This window comes from Cyprinodon tularosa, unplaced genomic scaffold, assembly GCF_016077235.1.
Source record: "Cyprinodon tularosa strain WSP-4 unplaced genomic scaffold, ASM1607723v1 ctg52, whole genome shotgun sequence".
In the NCBI taxonomy this organism is placed as follows: Eukaryota; Metazoa; Chordata; class Actinopteri; order Cyprinodontiformes; family Cyprinodontidae; genus Cyprinodon; species Cyprinodon tularosa.
The window spans coordinates 3,024,855-3,045,130 of record NW_024039252.1 but is presented as its reverse complement, the minus strand read 5'-3'; the positions used below and the strand labels follow the sequence as shown (position 1 = coordinate 3,045,130).

The window sequence follows — 20,276 nt, the reverse complement described above, 5'->3', positions numbered from 1 at the left end:
TCATGAGAGACTTGAGAATCTACACCCAATGTAAATTATGATATAACTATGGTGAGAAAAATAAGGTTTAGAAAACGGATTACAGGAGATTTAAATGTCCACCTGATCAATTAGTGACACTTTGGCTCCTGTTAACATATCCTTAATCCCTTTTAAAACAGACTGCTACAGGAACATATTCAGTAAACGTTTATGTTGTTGGATTGACGTCAAACCGCTGTTGAACGTTACAATTAAAAGAAAAAAAAACAGGGAAAAACACCAGTTGTAACTTCAGTCTGATTCATGGTCTAAGACGAACATGTTTAGTTCAAGGCATTGCTACCTGTTTTCATCCATAGTGGTGCTGTCATATCAGTCAGTGCTTAACAACCAGTTAGTCAACCTCTAATCACAGGGTTTCTTTGTGTGGAACTGGTTCTGCAGCCTGGTCAAGTCCTGTGAGGTTAACTCACTGATGAGTAACGACAGGCTCACAGTGCTCATTCAACACTTAGGGTTTTAATCCTGACTCTGTTTACTTTTAGTTTAACACCTTTTGTTTTACCTGATCTAAGGTGCAGCTCTAGGTCATACTTAGCTGTGTTACACATTTTCAGTCAGTACATGCACAAATTCTATCATATGTTTAGATGCCATACATTTACTGGCCATACCACCTACCTCCTGTCAACATAGGATATTTAATCAAAAAGCAGAGGAGATAAATTTGCAGGTTTATGGCTCTTGAGACCAACAAGGTTTCAAAGTTTAAGGTTTTGTTAAATAGATGTATTCAATTTTATCAATGGAGCTAAATCTGCAGCAGATGACCGCTCAGATCTTTAGCCGATGAAAACAAAAATGGAAACAAGCAAACAATGGTGTAACTGGGCCATGATCAAAAAAGCAAAGCTAGCAAACAAGATCTTGTTTGCTACATGTCATCAAAAAATGCATAGTAAAAAAAAAAACAGAATCTGGTCCGACAAGGACGAGTTTTTTAACCTGGCTGGAGAATAAACCTGATATTGTCATTTTTGCAAATAGGCCTCTGCATCATTTATGGATTTATGTGCTGTCTATAAATTATGATCTTCTGTGGGTTAACTTTTGTTGATGTTTCGGGAAAAGTAAAAGAAAAAGTCAAGTTTCTCTTGTGATTCTGAAACATGACACAACCTAATTGGTAAATAGTGAGTTTGTGAGGGAAGAATAAGTAGGCACCGATTAATGATGCTTAAACACATATATACACACACACGCACGCACGCACGCACGCACGCACGCACGCACGCACGCACGCACGCACGCACGCACGCACGCACGCACGCACGCACACACACACACACACACACACACACACACACACACACACACACACACACACACACACACACACACACACACACACACACACACACACACACACACACACACACACACATATATATAATTACACTACTGCAACATAATTGTAGGAAAGCAATGGTTCCTTCAAAGCAGAGTAAGATGACCGCTGGATCACGTATAGATCTCCTATTCTCAATTAATAATTAGAGTTTTGCTATTGCTAATCTGTTTGGAGCTAAGATGCAAGTTTCATTGGGTAAAAAAAAAGAATAAACAAATAAACCCGTAATGTTTGCAGTCTTCCTTGACTAATAGGAAATTCGGACAGAAATACCCAGATATCAGTCTTATTGGTTCACAATAAAGTTTCTGATTTTTTATTTTGTCCAACTTAAACACAATTTCCAACTAATTTCCATCACGACAACATGTGCTTGTAGCCCGCAGTTTACAAGGAGGTCAGAAGGTGGGGGAGTATGCGTGCTGCTTGCATCATTGGTGTGCTTCATCTGCTCTACAGTTTCAAAGCAAACATGATAAATAAAGTACCTGCTTCCCTTTAGTAATCAAACGGTTTACACATTTTCAAACCTCTTGAAGGCCAAGGTGGTTTAAAATATGGAAGTTCTTGAGCCGAGGTGAGAGAAATAAGGAGATGGAGGCTTTGTGCAGTTTTGATGTGAACCACAGCGGCAGCAAAGCAAGCAGACAGTATTATGTGCCGCTCAAGAAACTACACCCAGGTGCTACTGGTGAGAAGCCGGTAAAAACTAAAGCCACCACAAGTTACTTTAAAGCTGCTGAACACACTCTGAAGTTTTTGTCTTTCTGTTACATACAACCCCCCCAAACTAAGAGCTTATGGAAACATTTAGTCACCTGTTTAGCTGATTAAAGTCATACCTGCATGTCTTATTGCGTAGATATCTTAATACCTACATTAATTAAAGGACATCAAAGTTTTTTATTAAAACAATAATGAACAAAGGACATCCTATCTATCTATCTATCTATCTATCTATCTATCTATCTATCTATCTATCTATCTATCTATCTATCTATCTATCTATCTATCTATCTATCTATCTATCTATCTATCTATCTATCTATCTATCTATCTATCTATCTATCTATCTATCTATCTATCTATCTATCTATCTAGTATAGAACTACGTAAAATTATATATGTATTAAACATTTAGATGATTCTGCTCCAAAAGGAATACTACGCTAAGCTCATGTGAGATGGAGTTCTGGTGTTGCTAGATTCTAGTAGCGCTAAGAAATTCTTCTCTGCTTTACATTTCTGAGATTCAAGCTGACCAAAAAAGAAGCTAAACTGGGGGTGAACAGTGATCAAGTTTTTCCAGAGTTGATGCCGACCTAAAGTAAAGAAAAAGTGTTCAGAAGCCAGTTGGAGCTTGCTGATTTCCTTTTGGACAAATACGTTAGTATTTGCTAAAAAGCTGGAAATAAGCTGGCAGAAAAATAAGCCTAACATTGGTCTATATCTAGTTCATTGTTACCATAGCTGACATTGAAAATAGTAAAAATGTTTTACTTGCAAAAAAAAAAAAAGCCTTTATTATTTGTTTTTGTAACAATAAAGGCAGCTAATTAAAAGTTAAACACATATGCTATATTTAAAGCTACAGTGTGTAATAATTACAGGGATATAAAGTCAGAAATTTAATATATTATACATAACTATGTTATTTATCATCACCTATGAGCTCAGCCATTTAACCATAATATTTGCGTTGCCTTAGAATTCGTTATTTATAATTACATAGGAGCGGGTCTCGCAGCCATGGAGGCTGACATCTTTGTGCTACGGCAAGCGCAGAGGCAACAAACTAGCGATTGCGAGATCGCCCATTACGCTCGAAAATAACTACGGCAAGTTGAGAGAGATTAACTGAGACGGTACTGAACAGTAGATGGCAGTACTATGCCTGAGAAGCGTTTAGTCTGCCTGAAACCAAAGAAGAAGAAGAAGCAGGTATACTGCGCCTCAGTAACAAGAAAGGTGAACAAGGCGGCAGGCGTGAGTGACTTTGCAAACTGTTTGGCACTGTGTGGCCAAACATCAGACGAATGGAGGATCATGCCTAATCTGTATCACAACGAAAAGCGCCGGGCACCGAACCCCCGTCATCTAAGAAGCGGAAACACGACGAGAATAAACGCAAGCGTGACAAGAAACGACAAAAAACACGGATCAACATTGGCACGGCATTTACACGATGGAAGTCACTGATGGAGGAAAAAGGTTTTCAAAGTGACGCTCAAGTTGCCAGTTTTCTCTTGGACAGGTAATTAATCCTACACACACAATTGTCTAATATCACTGCAGTTTTTGGAGTACAGAATGCTCAGACCTGTCTAAAACAATAACATGCTGCGTGATGATGCTGTTACTCTCCAGTATACTTATTCAGCAACGTCCCTGACGTTTCACAGGTAATGATTCAGTAATTTTCTGTAAAATAATTTTCTGGATATATACCTCGGTTACTTCTCTCCGGCTCCTTTGGAGATCTTCAAGCCTTTCTTCCTCTGCTCTCACCCCGCTGGCTCCCCTCCCTCGCCTGGCCCTAGCTGCACGCCCACCCCGGCCTCTCTGTCCTCGCCCTCTTCCTCGCCTTGTAACCCCCGTGCCACAAACAAGACTTGGACTCTGTAAACGGGGAATATATATTCTTCCAGCGAACACAATCTTGCTGTTAAACTAATGACTACAATTCCTTCGTCTGTTTATATCACCATGCAAAGCAGCTCACCAAAACGTCACAACGATGTAGAAAAAATAACGGGTATATTTATTATCTAAAGTCTACATGAAATCTATACCCTATACAGACTAATGAAATACTATCTGTAAAATTATCTATGTAAACAAACCTCATCACTTGAGAAGGTAGGTGATTCCGACGTCGTGGAAGACATTTTGTCCCCTAACGCTTGCCGTACTGTTGGGGGGGAGAAGCGGTGGGGGGGAGACGTTCATTTTGCTGCAGTCTGCAGTCTGGACGTTAGATGTCGCTGAAAATTACACACTGTAGCTTTAATAATTTGCTAATAAATTATATAAAAAATTAAGCTGGCCTAGTTAAGTTTTATGTATGGGTAAGATTAAACTGCTACCCCGTAAAAAGATAACACATTAGGAAAGGTTTGGGCAATGTTTCAACAATGGTTTTAAGTTTTTACAGATGTATTCTGTCAGAAACACTTGATGTGATGCCTGATTAACTCACTGATGCTGTGGGTTTCTGTATCTCACTATTAGAACAGCAGTTCACACTTTTGATTTCACAATAAGACCTGAACACTTTTTTAAAGATGTACATGTGCATAGAACACCATTAACAGAAAAATCTTGCTTAATGTATACCCTCTAGGGCTGCAACTAACGATTATTTTAAAAATCGATGAATCGGCCGATTATTTTTTCGATTAATCGATGAATCGGACAAAAAAAAAAATTTTATATTAACCTCTTTATTCCAAAATAAACATTTTAGACAGAACAAACAAGCACACAAGTACAGGTTGCTCATTAACTGTACTGGTGCAATATGAAAAATAAATGTTTGTGTAAAAACTACGCAAACTTACATGAGAAATGTAGCTGTACATCCACAAAATATAGGCTACTTTGGTTCATAAAGCGCAAAAAGAGACAGGCATTTTTGTTTTTTAAAGCCCCTAAGGGGTTCAACAATAGGTCCCCCCATTTCAAGAAATGAGTTTTTTTTAGACTAGAAGAGTTCTGCCTTTTAAGACAGGAAAGTATAGCAGTTAAAGTTGCTGCTTGAGAAAATACTGAACCATAGAGATAAAAATAGCCCTGTGATTCAAATTATAAATTGTATTTGGAATAAAAATGAGAGAACTAGGGGTGGTAAAAAAACACATCCTCCAAAGACAGATATTTACATGGGAATGTGGCAGATAATTAATTGACATATTACTGATCTTGCTGGATTTTGTTCTGCTTTACTTCCATAAATTGCAGGATCTTCTTTTCTTTATCTTTGCCAGAAGATTTAAACTTTAAAAGCCTTGCCCTCATAATTTGCAAGTTAATTTATTTATAAAGAAAATATAAACGCTGCTTAAACAAATGTAAATGAAATTAAAAGTAAAATAAGTAGCCAACCTTATCCCTGTCTGTAACCTACTAACAAGGTAAGGAAAGCATCAGATGAGCTACCTGAGAAACTAACGTTACGTTTCCCCACTTTAAAACCAAACAAACATGGTTACTCATCCTGCTGATCAGCTCTCTTCACTGCCATCGAAGGCTCCAAAGTGTTTTCTTTTCAGGTGCTGCGTCATAACAGTGGTGCTTCCGTGCCATGTTCATTTCTTTTGAAAAAAGTTGCATGTTATCACTTTTTTCACTTTACAAAGCGCAGGCTATTTTAATTATTGTGATCAATTTGCGCCGTCAATCCCGGCGCATGCGCGCTTCATTTGCAGTCTGGACGCTGAGGGTAAACTCCTCACTAAAATCCTGCGGCTCTGACTGCCGCGCTGAGAGGGATTCCTGTGGGAGAGGGAGAAAGGCGTTGGGATGGGGGAGGCGCCCCACGGCAGGCAAAAGCCGCCAGTGACACCGTAAAAAGTCGCCAGATTTGTCGCTAGTCGCTTTTTTGAAAAATAGTCGCTGGAGGGGTCTGAAAAGTCGCTGAGTTGGCAACACTGCAACTGCGGCGCTGACTCGCTCCGCCATATTTTTTTTTCTTCCCCCGGATGACGGCGGCGGCGGATGACGCATTAATCGCGCGACACAACTAATCGATGATTAAATTCGTTGCCAACGCTTTTAAAAGTCGATTTTTATCGATTTTATCGATTCGTTGTTGCAGCCCTAATACCCTCATATGCAAGACCTAAAATTTTTTAGATACTTCATAACAATAACACACTATGAAGGTGTTTTGGTTTCTACTTGTGAAAAGAACAAGGCATATTGTTTTGTTTTAACTTTTAAGTCTGAATTAAAAGCCAAACACCTACTGTATGAACTTCTGGTCCTATTAAATCAGCCTTGACCTGAAAATAATATGAGTACACTGCCAACAGGACAGAGGACTCTCAGACACTTTGGATTTCTAGGACAAGCTTAGAGGTCTAGCAGGCATTCTGAAAGTTCCACTGAAGTGGAAAAACCCCGAGTGTTTTCCCACTTGAGTAAATAAAGCTATTGGAGATAGTCTATCCATCACACTCTGACCAAAGTCAACCTCCATGATTATTATGGGACAGACATTGAAAATATCATGGAAGTAAATGTTCCCCAGCCAATTTCTAAATGCCCTCACACCACTTCTTCTAACTGCTGCTAATCTGGGATGTTAGCTGGAAACTCACGAGGAACAGACACCATGAACCTTGGTATCAGCTTACCTGTAAACAGAGACAGACTGCTGACAGGACATCATCACACGGTTCAAGAAAACTCCTAACATCATGTTCACATTTTAGGTCGTTAAAAAGGGACAGACAAGGATATGCAGTATTGAACACACCTGATCAAAGCGTGTGACTAGTTTCTCCATACAGGATGAGTCTTGAAGCGTTCGTTGCTAACAGAAGGCTGTTGTACAAAATATTAATTAAATATCAGTGAGTGTGTTCCATTCTTTTTCCTGTTTCATTTCACATTACCACACATAGCTTAAAGGAATAGTACACCCAAAATATGATTAGCCTTCATTTCCTACTCACCCCCATGCTGAACAACACTCTGCAGTACTTTTTTGATATCTCAAATGCATCTGGAGATCTGGGAGGCTTCTTGCTGTCTGCTGACATTCAAATAATGGAGGTCTATGGCGCCCGAGGCAGAAATGTCCATAAAAGTCCACAAAAAACGTGTCAATATTCCTCCATACTGCTCGTCCAATGTATTCCAAGTGTCTTGAGTGGGTAGCGTCCATAATTTACTCGAAACAAAGTCATTTAGAATGTTTTTAGAGCATAAACAGTAGTGTATAGGATTTCCTAAAAGCGCGCGCCTGCGAGTTCACAACGCTACGGAAACCGCGGCAGACCAAACCAGATGAAAGTGCGCATTCAGCGTCTGCTCTGCCGATAATGCAAGCGTAGAAGAAGAAATGTGCTGTTTACCTGTGCCAAGAAAGAAACAACGAAAGAAAAATGTCTGAGGACTTCAGTGTTGAGGAAGAGCATGAGTTCTTTGCCGAGCTGAATGCGCACTTTCGTCTGGTTTGGTCTGCCGCGGTTTCCGTAGCGTCGTGAACGCGCTTTCAGGAAATCCTATACACTACTGTTTATGCTCTAAAAACATTCTAAATGACTTCGTTTCGAGTAAATTCTGGATGCTACCCACTCAGGACACTTGGAATACATTGGACGAGCAGTATGGAGGAATATTGACACGTTTTTTTGTGGACTTTTATGGACCTTTTTGCCTCGGGCACCATAGACCTCCATTATTTGAATGTCAGCAGACAGCAAGTAGCCTCCCAGATCTCCAGATGCATTTGAGATATCAAAAAAGTACTGCAGAGTGTTGTTCAGCATGGGGGTGAGTAGAAAATGAAGGCTAATCATGTTTTGGGTGTACTATTCCTTTAACTTTTGAGTTTATTTGTTTTGGTATCTTTCTATATATGGATTACTTAGTTTGTTACCCACACCTGGTGGAAACTTCAGGTCAAATGTTTAATTTAAAATAATGTTAACAATAAAAAATGGGGATGTAATTATTATATCCGCTGTATTTGCCAAAACGCATTTAATTAAATCAGATATGGATTTGAGGAGGGTTTATGCTGAGGGCTCCTGGCTCTGAGGGTGCTTCCTATAACTTCTTATCAGCAACTGACTCTCTGAGGCATTTACCTGAGGCTGTTACCCTAGAATGTTAAAGATGGAGAGAGATAACCTTGCTTTTACAAGAAATGGAGTCATACTGCAAATTGTTTCTGGTAAAATACAAAGCTAATTTCACCTGAGAAACTGGCCTGATACTAAAGACTGAGAATCTCACCGTTCTCGAGTGACCCGCTGCACCACTTTTATGCCCCTCAGCACACAGGCTCTGCCCTGCCACATCTGGGAGTACTGGTGGAGCTCGTCGCTGTTGGAAAGAGGATGGAGCTGGAGCACGCTAAAAATCCCAAAGCTATCCTGGATGAGCACACATAACCTGAAAAAAACAAGCAAACAAACAAACAAACAAAAAACAATATATAACATGTTGATCATAATTCCTAAGAGAAATAAGGCATTTTTATGTATTCCCATTTTTCACTTTACAATCACATGCTTAATTGTATTTTACAGATATATTGATATTGAAAAACTCAGTTAAACTATGCCTGGGGCAAAAATAGACTGAATTGCACTGGGGAAGCTCTACAATATGAAGCAATAAAATGGCAGTATTATGCTACAGGGATAGTGTTTTTCAAAAGAGAGGGAGGAGCTGGCCAATTTCAAATCTGAGGAAAAAATGAGCAGATATTGTGACCTACAGGGAGATTCAGAGTGGCTGAAAAAAAAGGGAGGTTCAAAGCCATGCAGCTAAAAGTTGCAAGAATGATAATTGATAAAAAAAAAAACAATATAATACTAGATAAAGTTTATAGTGCAACCATGCTTTATATACAGTTATGTTTTAGATGCTCTTTTGATATTTTGTTTCTTATAAAAGTGCCACAATAAGCTGAGTCATTTCTTTTTTTTTTGGTTTAATTGAAAGGTTTTCTACTATACAGCATTATTATTACTCTACTATTGTTATTTCTGATGGTCTGAATATGTTTACATGCACACAAAATCTCTCTTCATTCTCTGGCGTTGTACCCATTCTTTCTTTTAGTGCCCACAATGACCGCGGATATTTTTGCTTGTCAGTTTGAATCAGACTTTCAGAAGAACTAAAAAAGCAACACAAAACTGAAGCCGCAGCCAAGTTCCAGATTTGGAAGATCTGTTAATGTGTGGTAAATATATATGCATATCTTCCACCAATGATTTGCATGGTTTAGTCACTAGATTATGTTTACACATGTTGTCTGCTGAAATGCAAATGCTTAACACTTTGCATCTTCTTTGAAGATCTGTTATGAGCATATTAACAGGTTTGCACCCGTTTTAAAAAGCCCAAACCATCAGAATATCAGGGCCTGGTTGGGTTAAATAAAGAAAATATATTACTTTGACATTATATTGCAGAATATCTGAATTAAGCAAATATAGTGCAAACTTAACTGAAATAAAAGTTGACCTACAAAGGAAAGCTGAAATGCCTATCATGGTTTCCAAAAAATGATTTGAAAAATCAAAGGACTTTTTTTTTAATTACTGTAATGAAACGTCACATTGTGCTGTGTCACACAAACAATGCAGGGTTGATACTTAGTTGTGACATTTCTGTGTTAATGCCAGGAGCTGGTTTGACAGGCTGCTGCTGACAGAGCAGACCTTTGCTCTACAGAGTTATGGAGGGAGTGAGGAGTCGACTATTCTTGCACTCTGTTGCTCCCAGCAAGCTTAGACCCTCAACGGCTAAAAGCTTCAGTATCAGTGAGAGTCAAGCCCAGACAAAGTCCTGCACAACCCGAGAGTAAACAGTGGAGTTCATGTACCCTTGTTTGACAAGCATGGTCAGAGAAGACGAGGAGGAGGAAGATAGAAAAAAAAATAGCAAGACGGGTAGAGGACTGTCCACCAAGCCTGTGCATGTATCCACACACCCCAGACGCTAGAGATATTTGAGGCTGTTTTCAACCACCTGATTGGAGCTATGAATGTTTTCTGTTGCTAAACTTGGAGTTTGTGTTTGTCTTCAGAGAAGGCGATGCAGATATGAAAATAACATTCCTGACTTTGCTTTAGTAGTCTGACCATGATCAACCGGGTCTATTCTCAGCTGTTTACTTTAGTCAGTGTATTCATAGTACCAAATCAGACATATACAGCCCATTGCAGTGATAACATTTGCTGTGGGATTAAAACAAAAACAGATGACAAGCAAACAAAGGTTTAACACTAGGTGGAGACCAAACTAGAGTCTCCCAGAATGATAGTAAAATGATATATCATGATAGTTTGTGTTAATACCAAGGTATTTGCATTAACATTGCAACTTCGATTTAAATGTTATCCCATAACAATTTGACTACTAATGAATAATTACTTTTACAATACCTATACATTCATTTATATATTGTTTGTTTGATATGATAAAAAGACTCAACCAAAAATTTAGAATAAATATAGCAGTAGTTCTAGGCACTCATTGAGGGAAGTATTACACTGCACCACTATTTTCCTCTTTATAGTTTAATAAAGTTAGTTTTTAAGCTGATTAACTGTTAGGTTGAGCCACTGTTATACTGTTGGTATAACCAGCTTGCAGTTTTAAAACTGTGATTCCTTATTAAGTCATGGATGGTGCTCCTTTAGTTCCCACCTGTGATGGTTGGTCCTTTTGTACGACTGGAGAAATCGCAAAACCGCCAACTTTGCCTTTCCTTCCAAGCTTGGGTAAAATATGGCAGGATGCACAGCAACAGGTGGGGGAGGGGCAGTATTGCATTACTCTCTAAGCTATTTAGAACGACGTACAACAGAAACTTTTTTTGTGGTTTTGACAACATAATCTTTAAAAAAAAAATCATATGCACATATAAACATACACACACACACATACATACATACATACATACATACATACATACACATATATATATATATATATATATATATATATATATATATATATATATATATATATATATATATATATATATATATATATATATATATATACATACATATACATACACATACTTACACATACATATATACATATATATATATATACACACATATATATATATATACACACACACACACACACACACACACATACACATATATACATTCATACACATACACACATATATATATATTTGATATTAGAGAAAAACCTACACATATTCCATTTTGGAAAATCAAATTTAATTTTAAACTTGGAATGATTTCTCCAGAAACTTTAAAAATATACAGAAACTTCAAAATAATTTTAGCTAAGTTAACAATCTGTATTAATCTCAGTTTGGTTAAATCAAACTGATAAGGACCATGTCAAATATACTTTGAAGACCTTTGATCTTCTGAACTATATTGCATATTGTTTCTGAAATGATCTGAATGAACATTTCTTGACTAAACATGGCTATTAGGGTTCATATCTGCACAGAAGATATATCCAGTGGTTTAGTCAAAAACAGTCTTTCTGCAATAAAGTCTTGTAAAAACTGAAAATATCAAGGAATTCCATCAAAAATGAGCTGTCTATTTTACCTTTAATATAACTAAGACTGATAAATAGGCAAATTGATATAAAACATTATATAAAACCCAAAACCAAGATTTTTTTAAAAGAAAAAAATATTCTCACCTCATAAGACTGTAACAGTACAGAGGGCCTGAAGCCATCTTAAATGTTCTGCATAAATTGAGACGTTTCTCTCTAAACCTATCTGTGCTTTGATTTATGTTGAAATATGTCATTGCTGACTTCCAAAGACGTTGTAAAATAAATGACTTTTAACGTTAAAAACAACCAGACTGTCAAGCAGTAAAACTTTTGAGTGATTATCTAAAGCTTAGCTGGAAAACAAAAACAAAGAACAGAGAAAACTGTCTCCGGGAGCAGACATTCTGGATGTACAGTAAAACTACATAGGCAGAAGCTTTCCAAGAAAATAAACTGGAAATCAAAGCTTATAAAACTTATGGTAAACCTAAAACAACATCTTACATCTCGGTATTGAAAATTTACAGGAGACGAAAATAATTCCATCTCCCACAGGTCTCAAATAATGCAAATTAAACTCTTCATTTTTTAACAACACAATCCTCATGATTTTAAGTAAGATTGAGCTCAATAAGCAGCAGCTAGTGGTATAAGTCCCTATCACCTGTGCATACATGATTTAGCATGTCTAATAACACTTGTAAAACAGTTAATCACAGCTTAAATTTATCTTGGCATGCTCTTCACTAGTTTTTCACCCTGCTGTAGGGTTAAAGCGATCACATAATCAGTACCTAATTAAGTAAAATGATGGTTGTCATTTGATGGCAGTGATGCACAGATGTTGATTTCAGAAAAAAAATGTGCAGTGAACATTTTTTGTTATTGAATAATAGTTCATTGATGTTATTAAATCAAACATAACAAAGGACCAGTTAAATTTGCTTTGTAAGAACAGTTAAGGGTGCCAATGAGTGTGGTAGTTGAGATTTTTACTCTGTGTAGAAGAACATCCAGTTTACGTACTTTTTAAAAACTTAAAATGGATATTTCATATCAAGTTGTTTCACATAAAAAAGATAATCTGTCTGTAAGTCAGACAGTAATTTCATTCTATTCTAGGCTGGATTTTATTTTTCCTTAGCAAATGCAAGAGGCTGGAAAACATAGTTTTACTGCTCAAAGAATTGCAACAGTCTAAATAAACAAAGTAAATTCAGTCTCAAAATGTGAATCTGATTTATTTAGCCTTGATTTGGTACAGTCGACAACTTGGCTTTGGTAATAGAGCTCCAACATCACCTTAGGTACACAGTAATCAGTTTAACTTCTACAGAAAAGGAATGGGTGGGCTTTGAGTGATGAAATGCAATAAACATATTTTGTCTCACAATAGTGTAGCTGAGTACTCGGGGTGAGGTATTTATCGTTTTCATCAGAATGAAAGCCTGGGGAAAGGAACTGTCTCTTTTCAAGACTAATTTTTGCAAACAGCCCTTGGTTGCGGCGACCTGACGGTAAAGCCCAAACGTTTTGTGCCCAGGATGTGTGGGGTCTGCAGAGATGTTAGCTGTCCTTTTTCAGACTCTAGACAAGTCGTGGATAGTAAATGGTAAATCTACTGTACTTAGATGTTGCTTTTCAAGTTCAAGAACCCCAAAGCTTTTTACGCAATATTACTATGAACTCCTTGAGGTGTCACAGGACGACATTCTAAGCTGAGCCTTCTGCAGAACCGTGTTTATGGTACCATCACAGGTCCCAACGGAGGGAAGTTCCTAGGAACTGGAAGTGATCCACAGCAGAAAGAGTGTCGTTAGGATGGTAGGGGAGGCAGTGTGGGTGAGATGGGGTTAGAGGAGGTTCTTCGGTGGTCCTTTATTTCCTCCAAAGTGGACCAGCTGATCCACTTCTTGATTACAGTCTTCTAAAATGTAGTAAGATGTAACACACAAAAACTGGATCAAAATATCAACAGAATATAAATACCGGCTACAATAAAGGATTGTCCTATTTTAAGTCTTTTGGATATCTTAATCAATGGCTTACTGCTTGGACATATCAGCAGAACCAAATATTTTATGGACAAAGTACAGTTGTGTAAGGGTTACTGAGTGATATTTGTTGTTTCCCAAAACATGAAGGCAGCTGCTAAGTTTTCTTCAGTTGGAAAAATGTATACACTTCCATTTCTGTTGCAGCATGTAAAAGCTTGAAAGCCAGCCTGATACCTGATAGGATATCAAATCTAACAGACAAAAAGGGTTGATTTGGCATAAACAACACCATCTCCCTGCAAAAAGGTGGCTTTTTGGCTTCATCTACTGTCCATTGCCCCCCCCAAAACGATGACCCTTTACTCCCAAAAAACCCTAAGCCACAGGCTGCACTGGGTCACTGACCGTTTTCAGGAATTTGTTATTGTGAGTGATCGCAGAATTCTCGGCAACTCAGATTTTCTTCCAGGAAGTTCGACACTCTTAGTCTGAGCAAACACCCACAAACATATCTCCTCTTTAACACACACACACAGTCACACTTTGAGCGCATGAAAGGCCAGAGCACAAGCACATTACTTGGCAACACACTATAAGTAAGCGAGCCACACACCGAGAACTCAGAGGAGAGATTTCATTGGAGGAGGGCGGGCATGGAGGATTCCTTCCTACACTTTGTCCACCAATCAGTGAAGGCAGAGTGATAAACATGGTTGTAACAGGATCCCAGCAGCACATTGTGTTCCCTCTAAACCAAGAAGAAGAAGAAAAGAAAAACAACAACTTGCCTCCCCTTGCTTCCTGCAAACAGTTAATCTTCTTGTTTATTCTCTTCGAAATTTACAGGAACTTACGTCTCCTATCGTACAGATCTCCCTTGAGTTTTCAATGGAGAGGTTTAAAAAAACAAAAAGGATGAAAAAAAAGATTTGCTGACCAGGGGAGTGAGTCAGACACAGGGGACACAACATGAGAGGTACAAAGTGTCCTTGTCTTTACAGAAAGGGAGGCCAGTGGGCTGCAGAGTAAACTACAATTCAGAGCAGGCACACATCCTGGAAAAGTACCATAGATTATGGACTTTTTTTAAGTAATAAGATAAAAGTTCTGAAAACGATCTGAACTTCAATAGAAACACTCACTGTAAGCAATACCCCAGTTTGTCACAATAGTCAACAGGTTTCCTCCTTCATCCTAACCTCTGCCCCACCTCCGTTCCCCAACCTTTCACTCCAAACAGAGTCTGTTAAATCTGCTCTGTCAGAGAGAATCAGAGGCACCGTTTCCGGTCACAGGGTGCTGTTTTTTTACAGCTACAGAAGCAGCATCGCCAGAGAGTCCTGTGACAACCACAGCCCGTCAAGTCAGTTAGTTTGTCAGCTGACCGGAACCCCCCCTTTTAGATAAACCAATACTTTTATTACTAAGCAAAGGAAACAAAAAAAACAGCCAGAAAGTGGTTCAGGCAATCAAAGGTCAGATTTGCTTCAAATGCCTCATTCGGTGGTTCATTAACCACAACAGGAGACCCCCAACAGGAGACAGGAGACTTTTAGCTAATTATAACCAATATCAGTAATCTTCCAGGCAATTTAAAGCTTAGCTATTTTGGTATCAGAAGTCCCCATTTCATAATGGCTAACACTGATTCATTCTTAACTCATTCAAAATGTTTTTTTTAGAGATCATAGGAATTTGCTGTGTAGGTATGACAGATCCAGCTATTTGGCTTTTGAACCAAGAAATGTAGGGTACTTTAGGTCAGAAAATAAGCATACACAGCCATCTCAATCAATTAGAGTTTGGGTCTGACAGGAAGAGAGATGGGTTCCAAAGTAAAACACACATTGAGGAGGGGGAAATACAAATTAAAGTCTCTCATGGGGAAACAATCAGGTTTGGAGGCACACAGAGCATATAGAACAGGTGGGGCAGATTTGGGAATAAACAATCAATGAAACAGAACAGAACACAGAAAACTACCAATGATATGAGTTCAGGAGGACAGAAATCAAATAAAGTATTGATCATCTTTGAGCCTTGCAAAAACATCACGCGACATTAGGAAAGTGCAGCTTATCACTCATCCCTAAAAGAAAAATAAAAAAAAATAAAAAAAAACTTCAACAAGCACCACAGATCACTCTGAGAATCACCTCTTACGGCCTCACCCAGTACCTATAAACCATCCCACAGCCTTTGCTGCTGTGTTTTTCTGTTCTTTAAATGCAGTTTATTCCATTTGTTTTTATATCAAGATCCTCTATATGTTCTGGTTTAAGGGTATGGTGTGCAGTGTGTTCATTAAGTGGGACTTTGCTTGCTTTGAATCCATGCTGGCTGTTTTTTAATGATCCGTGGGGCATTGTTTGGATTCGTGGGGCACAGAGACAGAAGGAAACAAAAAATCTGCAAAAAAAAGTGGTGCACTTCATGAGCTGCTGTGTTATGTTTCTGTGAAATGATTTGGTTGGACCACAGAAACATGCTGGTGAGGAGATCGGGGCCCTTCAGTTATACCAGATCAAACAGTATGTATAGAGCTTAGATTACAATCGGTTCCTGTTCAAATAAAAGAATACAGAAAAATATTTGTATCTGCTCTATACTGGTCACAGTGGCGGCTGGTGAAAAATAATTTTGGTGGGGCTGATATAGCCTAGTGTATGTCTCAAACTAATCCAGAATAAGAATTCAAATAAACAATTGAACAATAAATACAATTTAACAGTAATGATTTAATTTACTACTGTAATTTATTACTGTCTGTGGAAATCCACAAATGAATGACAGTAGGTAGGTAAATGTAGTTTATATAATTTGCTTTGCTTATAGGTACACACTCTAGAGAGTAAAACTGACATTTATGAGTTAATTTGTAAAAATATATTTCACGTTTCTCTCTTCTTATAAGGGAGGGCGGTGCCCCAGTGCACCCTATGGGCCGGCCGCCACTGACTGGTCAATACCTGAGAGGAAGACTTTAAAGAAAGGAATGTATTTGGGCATTTGGGCAAAGCCTTTTTTAACTTTTCTATTTTTTTTTGCAAGGAAATGTCTCCTTAATAAATACAGACTTCCAAGAGATGATATGAGCTGTTTGAACATTAAAGAAAGAAGGATCAGCTCTGGTTTTATTTTGCAACCAAATAAAGAAAGCATTGTTCTAAAGTAAGCCACTACAATCATGAACATTTATAAAGTCATCTTACCACAAACAGGGTAGAAAAAACTATGACAAACTGTAGCTCAGTTTCCAAATATTCCAGTTCATGTTTAAATAAACACATGCTTGGATTTCTCTCGCACGGCGCTAGGTTTGCTTAACCGCTTTCTTGAATACGTGATTCCAACTTTGTTGTTCCACAACTGTCAATTTAGGCCCAATTAAAAAGTGGAGGCTTAGAGTGATGTGTGGTGCTTTTATTTTTGCAGCAATGTAGCATTCTTCCATGCAAAATTTTCATATCACCTATAAATATATGTATGTATTACAGCAGATCTAGAATGTGGAGAGTTGAAAGGGACAAAATCAAATAAACAAATATATCATTAAATAAAGAAAATGAATTTAATCAATTAATTACGGTACCTACTATTCATTAGTAGTAGTATTTTGCATCTTCAAACAGTCCCTGTATTTATTCAGGGTGAGGACATCTCTTATCTACTGCTCTCTTTATCTTTTCAAGATTTAAGCAATAATAAAAAGTTTCCCTTCATCCTGGGCATTTGTTTTTCTTTTTTTTTTTTACATACAGCTTAGTGTTTTTGGCCAAACCTGACTTGAATTTATCCACTGTGACAAAAACCGTGACTCGTTTATTCTGGCTGCAGCATGTGGAAGGACCGACCTGTACACCAGAGATCAGCTGCAACTGTTGACATTTGTAAACACCGATTAAAAACTTAGAAACTTGGGCTGAATTGTTTTGACTTCATTCATTTGATCTTATTTTTATATTATTAACTTTATCTGTTCATGATTTTTTTAAGTAAGTTTATTTTTGCCTAGTTTTATTCCATTTACCTACAATCTCAAAAAACCTAATTTGGAAAACAAATGTGTGGCACTATTAGAGATTTCTGAACTAATTAATTGTAAGTTAATACTTCATCTTTACTATCTTCTGACAAATAAATGTAAATGCTTTCCCTCACTTATGTAATTCATACTGTAAGCCTTATAGCTTACTTTTTACTTTTACCCAAGATTTTTTAAGTGTTCTTTGATGTGTTGCTTCTTTTTTATCATATCTTAAGTCACTGTGTTACATGTGATTATATAAGAAGAGCTCGATCAGTAGTCTGATGGACTGAAAAAAAAAAAAAAAAAGAAACAATGGGACTCCATTTAAGCAAGACTAGTTCACAAGTTTGCTGGTGCACAAAACTGTATGAACGTACTGCTCTATTTCCTGAGAAATCGCCAGGAACAATAAGAGAAAGACTGGATTCAATTAAAAATGTTTGTGTCCTTTGTCAAGGAATGCCATATGGCTGGAGACAGCAAGAGCACTCTGTGGGGCCTGCTCCTCCGTGAACAATAGCTCGACCACTGAGACACATCATGTCACGAAGGACAAACATATGGGGTCTGAAAAAAAAAGTCAGCATGCACATCCAACCAAAAAAAATTAATTCAATTGCAGCAAATGATTAAAATAGAACAATATGGGGGGGGTGCGTGTATTGTTTTTGGCACAAAAACGATACACCCCCCCCCCCCCCCCCACACACACACACACACACACACACTTGGATCACTAATTATCGGGCTGTTTAGCAGTACCTGGTTTTTCCTTTCTCTGCTGGAGGAGGAGCAGTGGAGGACCGAAGGGAGGCTTTGTGCTTGCGAAAGGAGAGAGGAGAACAATCTGCCATAGGGATGGAGTAAACTCTTTGGACAACCACATCCACATCCTGATCCACATGGCCAGCCTGGCCAAGTCCTTCAATGGCCTCCAGGAGAGAGAGACAGTGTCTTGTCCTAAAACTGCAGAGAACATTCGATCCTTCAAGCTGTAAGCAAAAAGAACCAGAATAACATAAAATGAACACGTTAGATTTATCTCTGGCATATTTATTTGTAAAAAAGCTTCATTGCATCTAAAAGTGAATATTTATGCCAGTTCCTCTTCTTAAATTCATGTCCTGCTAATTTACAGGTATTGCTTGTGCTACACATTTGAATAAGCATAAATAAAATAAAATATGTTTACTTAACAGACTCTTTAGTGTGACTACATGGAGTAATCCAATTGTTTTTGTTCCTTTAGTTTTCTCCTGCATTCTAAAGAACAGGGGACATAGCTCCACTTGGTCTCTATCTAGACACCCTTAAAAGACAACTGCTAAATTTGTACATCACATGTAGCTGCAGAATGCCACGGTTATACGGCTGGACTGATGGTTTGTGCGTTTTTATCATCATCATCTATCCCATCAACCTCTCTTGCAGGTCTAGTAGATGACTGCTTAAACTCTGGCTCTAAATGAGCTATTTTTCTTCTGTTAACTGGAGACTCTTTCTTTCCACTATCCCCTCATGCATGCTAAGGAAGAAGGATTGCTGCAAAGTCAGCGGGTCACTGCAATCAGCTGGACCTCTTAGATAAAAATTACCATTTGAATTGCCTAAAAAAACCTAAACTTATTTTACTATAAAAGTTATTCAAATTGGACAGTATGTTATAGAATCTTAAACTTAATAAAAGAATGGATTAGACTGCAACAAGCTGATCTGATGTTTTAATAATATTGGACATGCCTGTTTATGCAATTGCTGGGAAATCTAAATTCAAGTCAATTGACACTTTACAAAAGGAAAACTTTTGTTTTCCTTTTGCAAATCTTGACAAATGAGGAGGTAGGATTGATAGTAGCTGCTAAAACACTTCTTAAAAGATGCCATAAAAATAATCCAGTATTTATACTTGCTTTAATATTTCAAGTACATAAAAGTACAAGTAAATTCATCATATATGACACCTCTAGAGTACACAAGGAGAACACATTTAATCGTGCTGACTAAAGTGCTCCACCATGGGTATTTGTAATTCTTTATGCTCATTATTAAGACATTGCGATGAACCCTGAGGCAATGAACCACAATCTGTAAATTTACAGCTGTAATTTTGTAAATATGAGTTCATAAATATCACTGACATGAGCCTTTTGAACTCCTGTTCTTGTGCACAATAACCAAACCTGAGAAGAACTTCAGGGCTTGTAGCCAAACTGCTGCAAACATAGTATACAGCTGCTGTCATTACATGTTCCAAGTGATCAATTCTCTGCCTGCTTCAACTTTTTTTCCATTAATTGATGCTTAATAAATCGGTTTATTAACCATTTAGACGTTTGTCAAGAGCTTTAAATATATTTCTTGTGTCAGGGTCAATGTATTCATACCTGCGTTGCATTGCTTTCATCTTTAGGCTTGCATTCATCCAGTAGTCCAAATATTTTACCCAAAAAATAAGGGGCATGTCTCTCAGCAGAGAGCCAAATCTTTGTTGAGGAACTATTATCTGGCTTGGAAGCAGAGGAGACCTTCTGGCTGAAGTGTGTGTTCAGGATAAGCGGACAGCTGAAGCCTTCAATAGACAGACTCTGCCTGAAAAGAGAAAATGATC

General features: G+C 37.9%; 1 protein-coding gene and 1 long non-coding RNA gene across 4 annotated transcripts in view; both read right to left on the bottom strand.

The window, feature by feature from the left end:
- spidr (scaffold protein involved in DNA repair) overlaps nt 1-20,276 on the bottom strand; it is a 69,608-nt gene that overhangs the window by 13,810 nt on the left and 35,522 nt on the right. For all 3 annotated transcript variants that reach the window (XM_038303757.1, XM_038303758.1, XM_038303759.1), the window contains 3 exons: nt 20,053-20,257; nt 18,431-18,660; nt 8,360-8,518 (listed from right to left, as the gene is read on the bottom strand). In XM_038303757.1, the coding sequence (XP_038159685.1) occupies nt 8,360-8,518; nt 18,431-18,660; nt 20,053-20,257 (594 nt within the window). The remainder of the gene's footprint in view (nt 1-8,359; nt 8,519-18,430; nt 18,661-20,052; nt 20,258-20,276) is intronic.
- LOC119795669 lies at nt 12,864-14,235 on the bottom strand. The gene is made up of 2 exons (XR_005282354.1): nt 14,044-14,235; nt 12,864-13,568 (listed from the first exon to the last, which is right to left on the bottom strand). It is a non-coding gene; the product is annotated as an uncharacterized LOC119795669 (long non-coding RNA).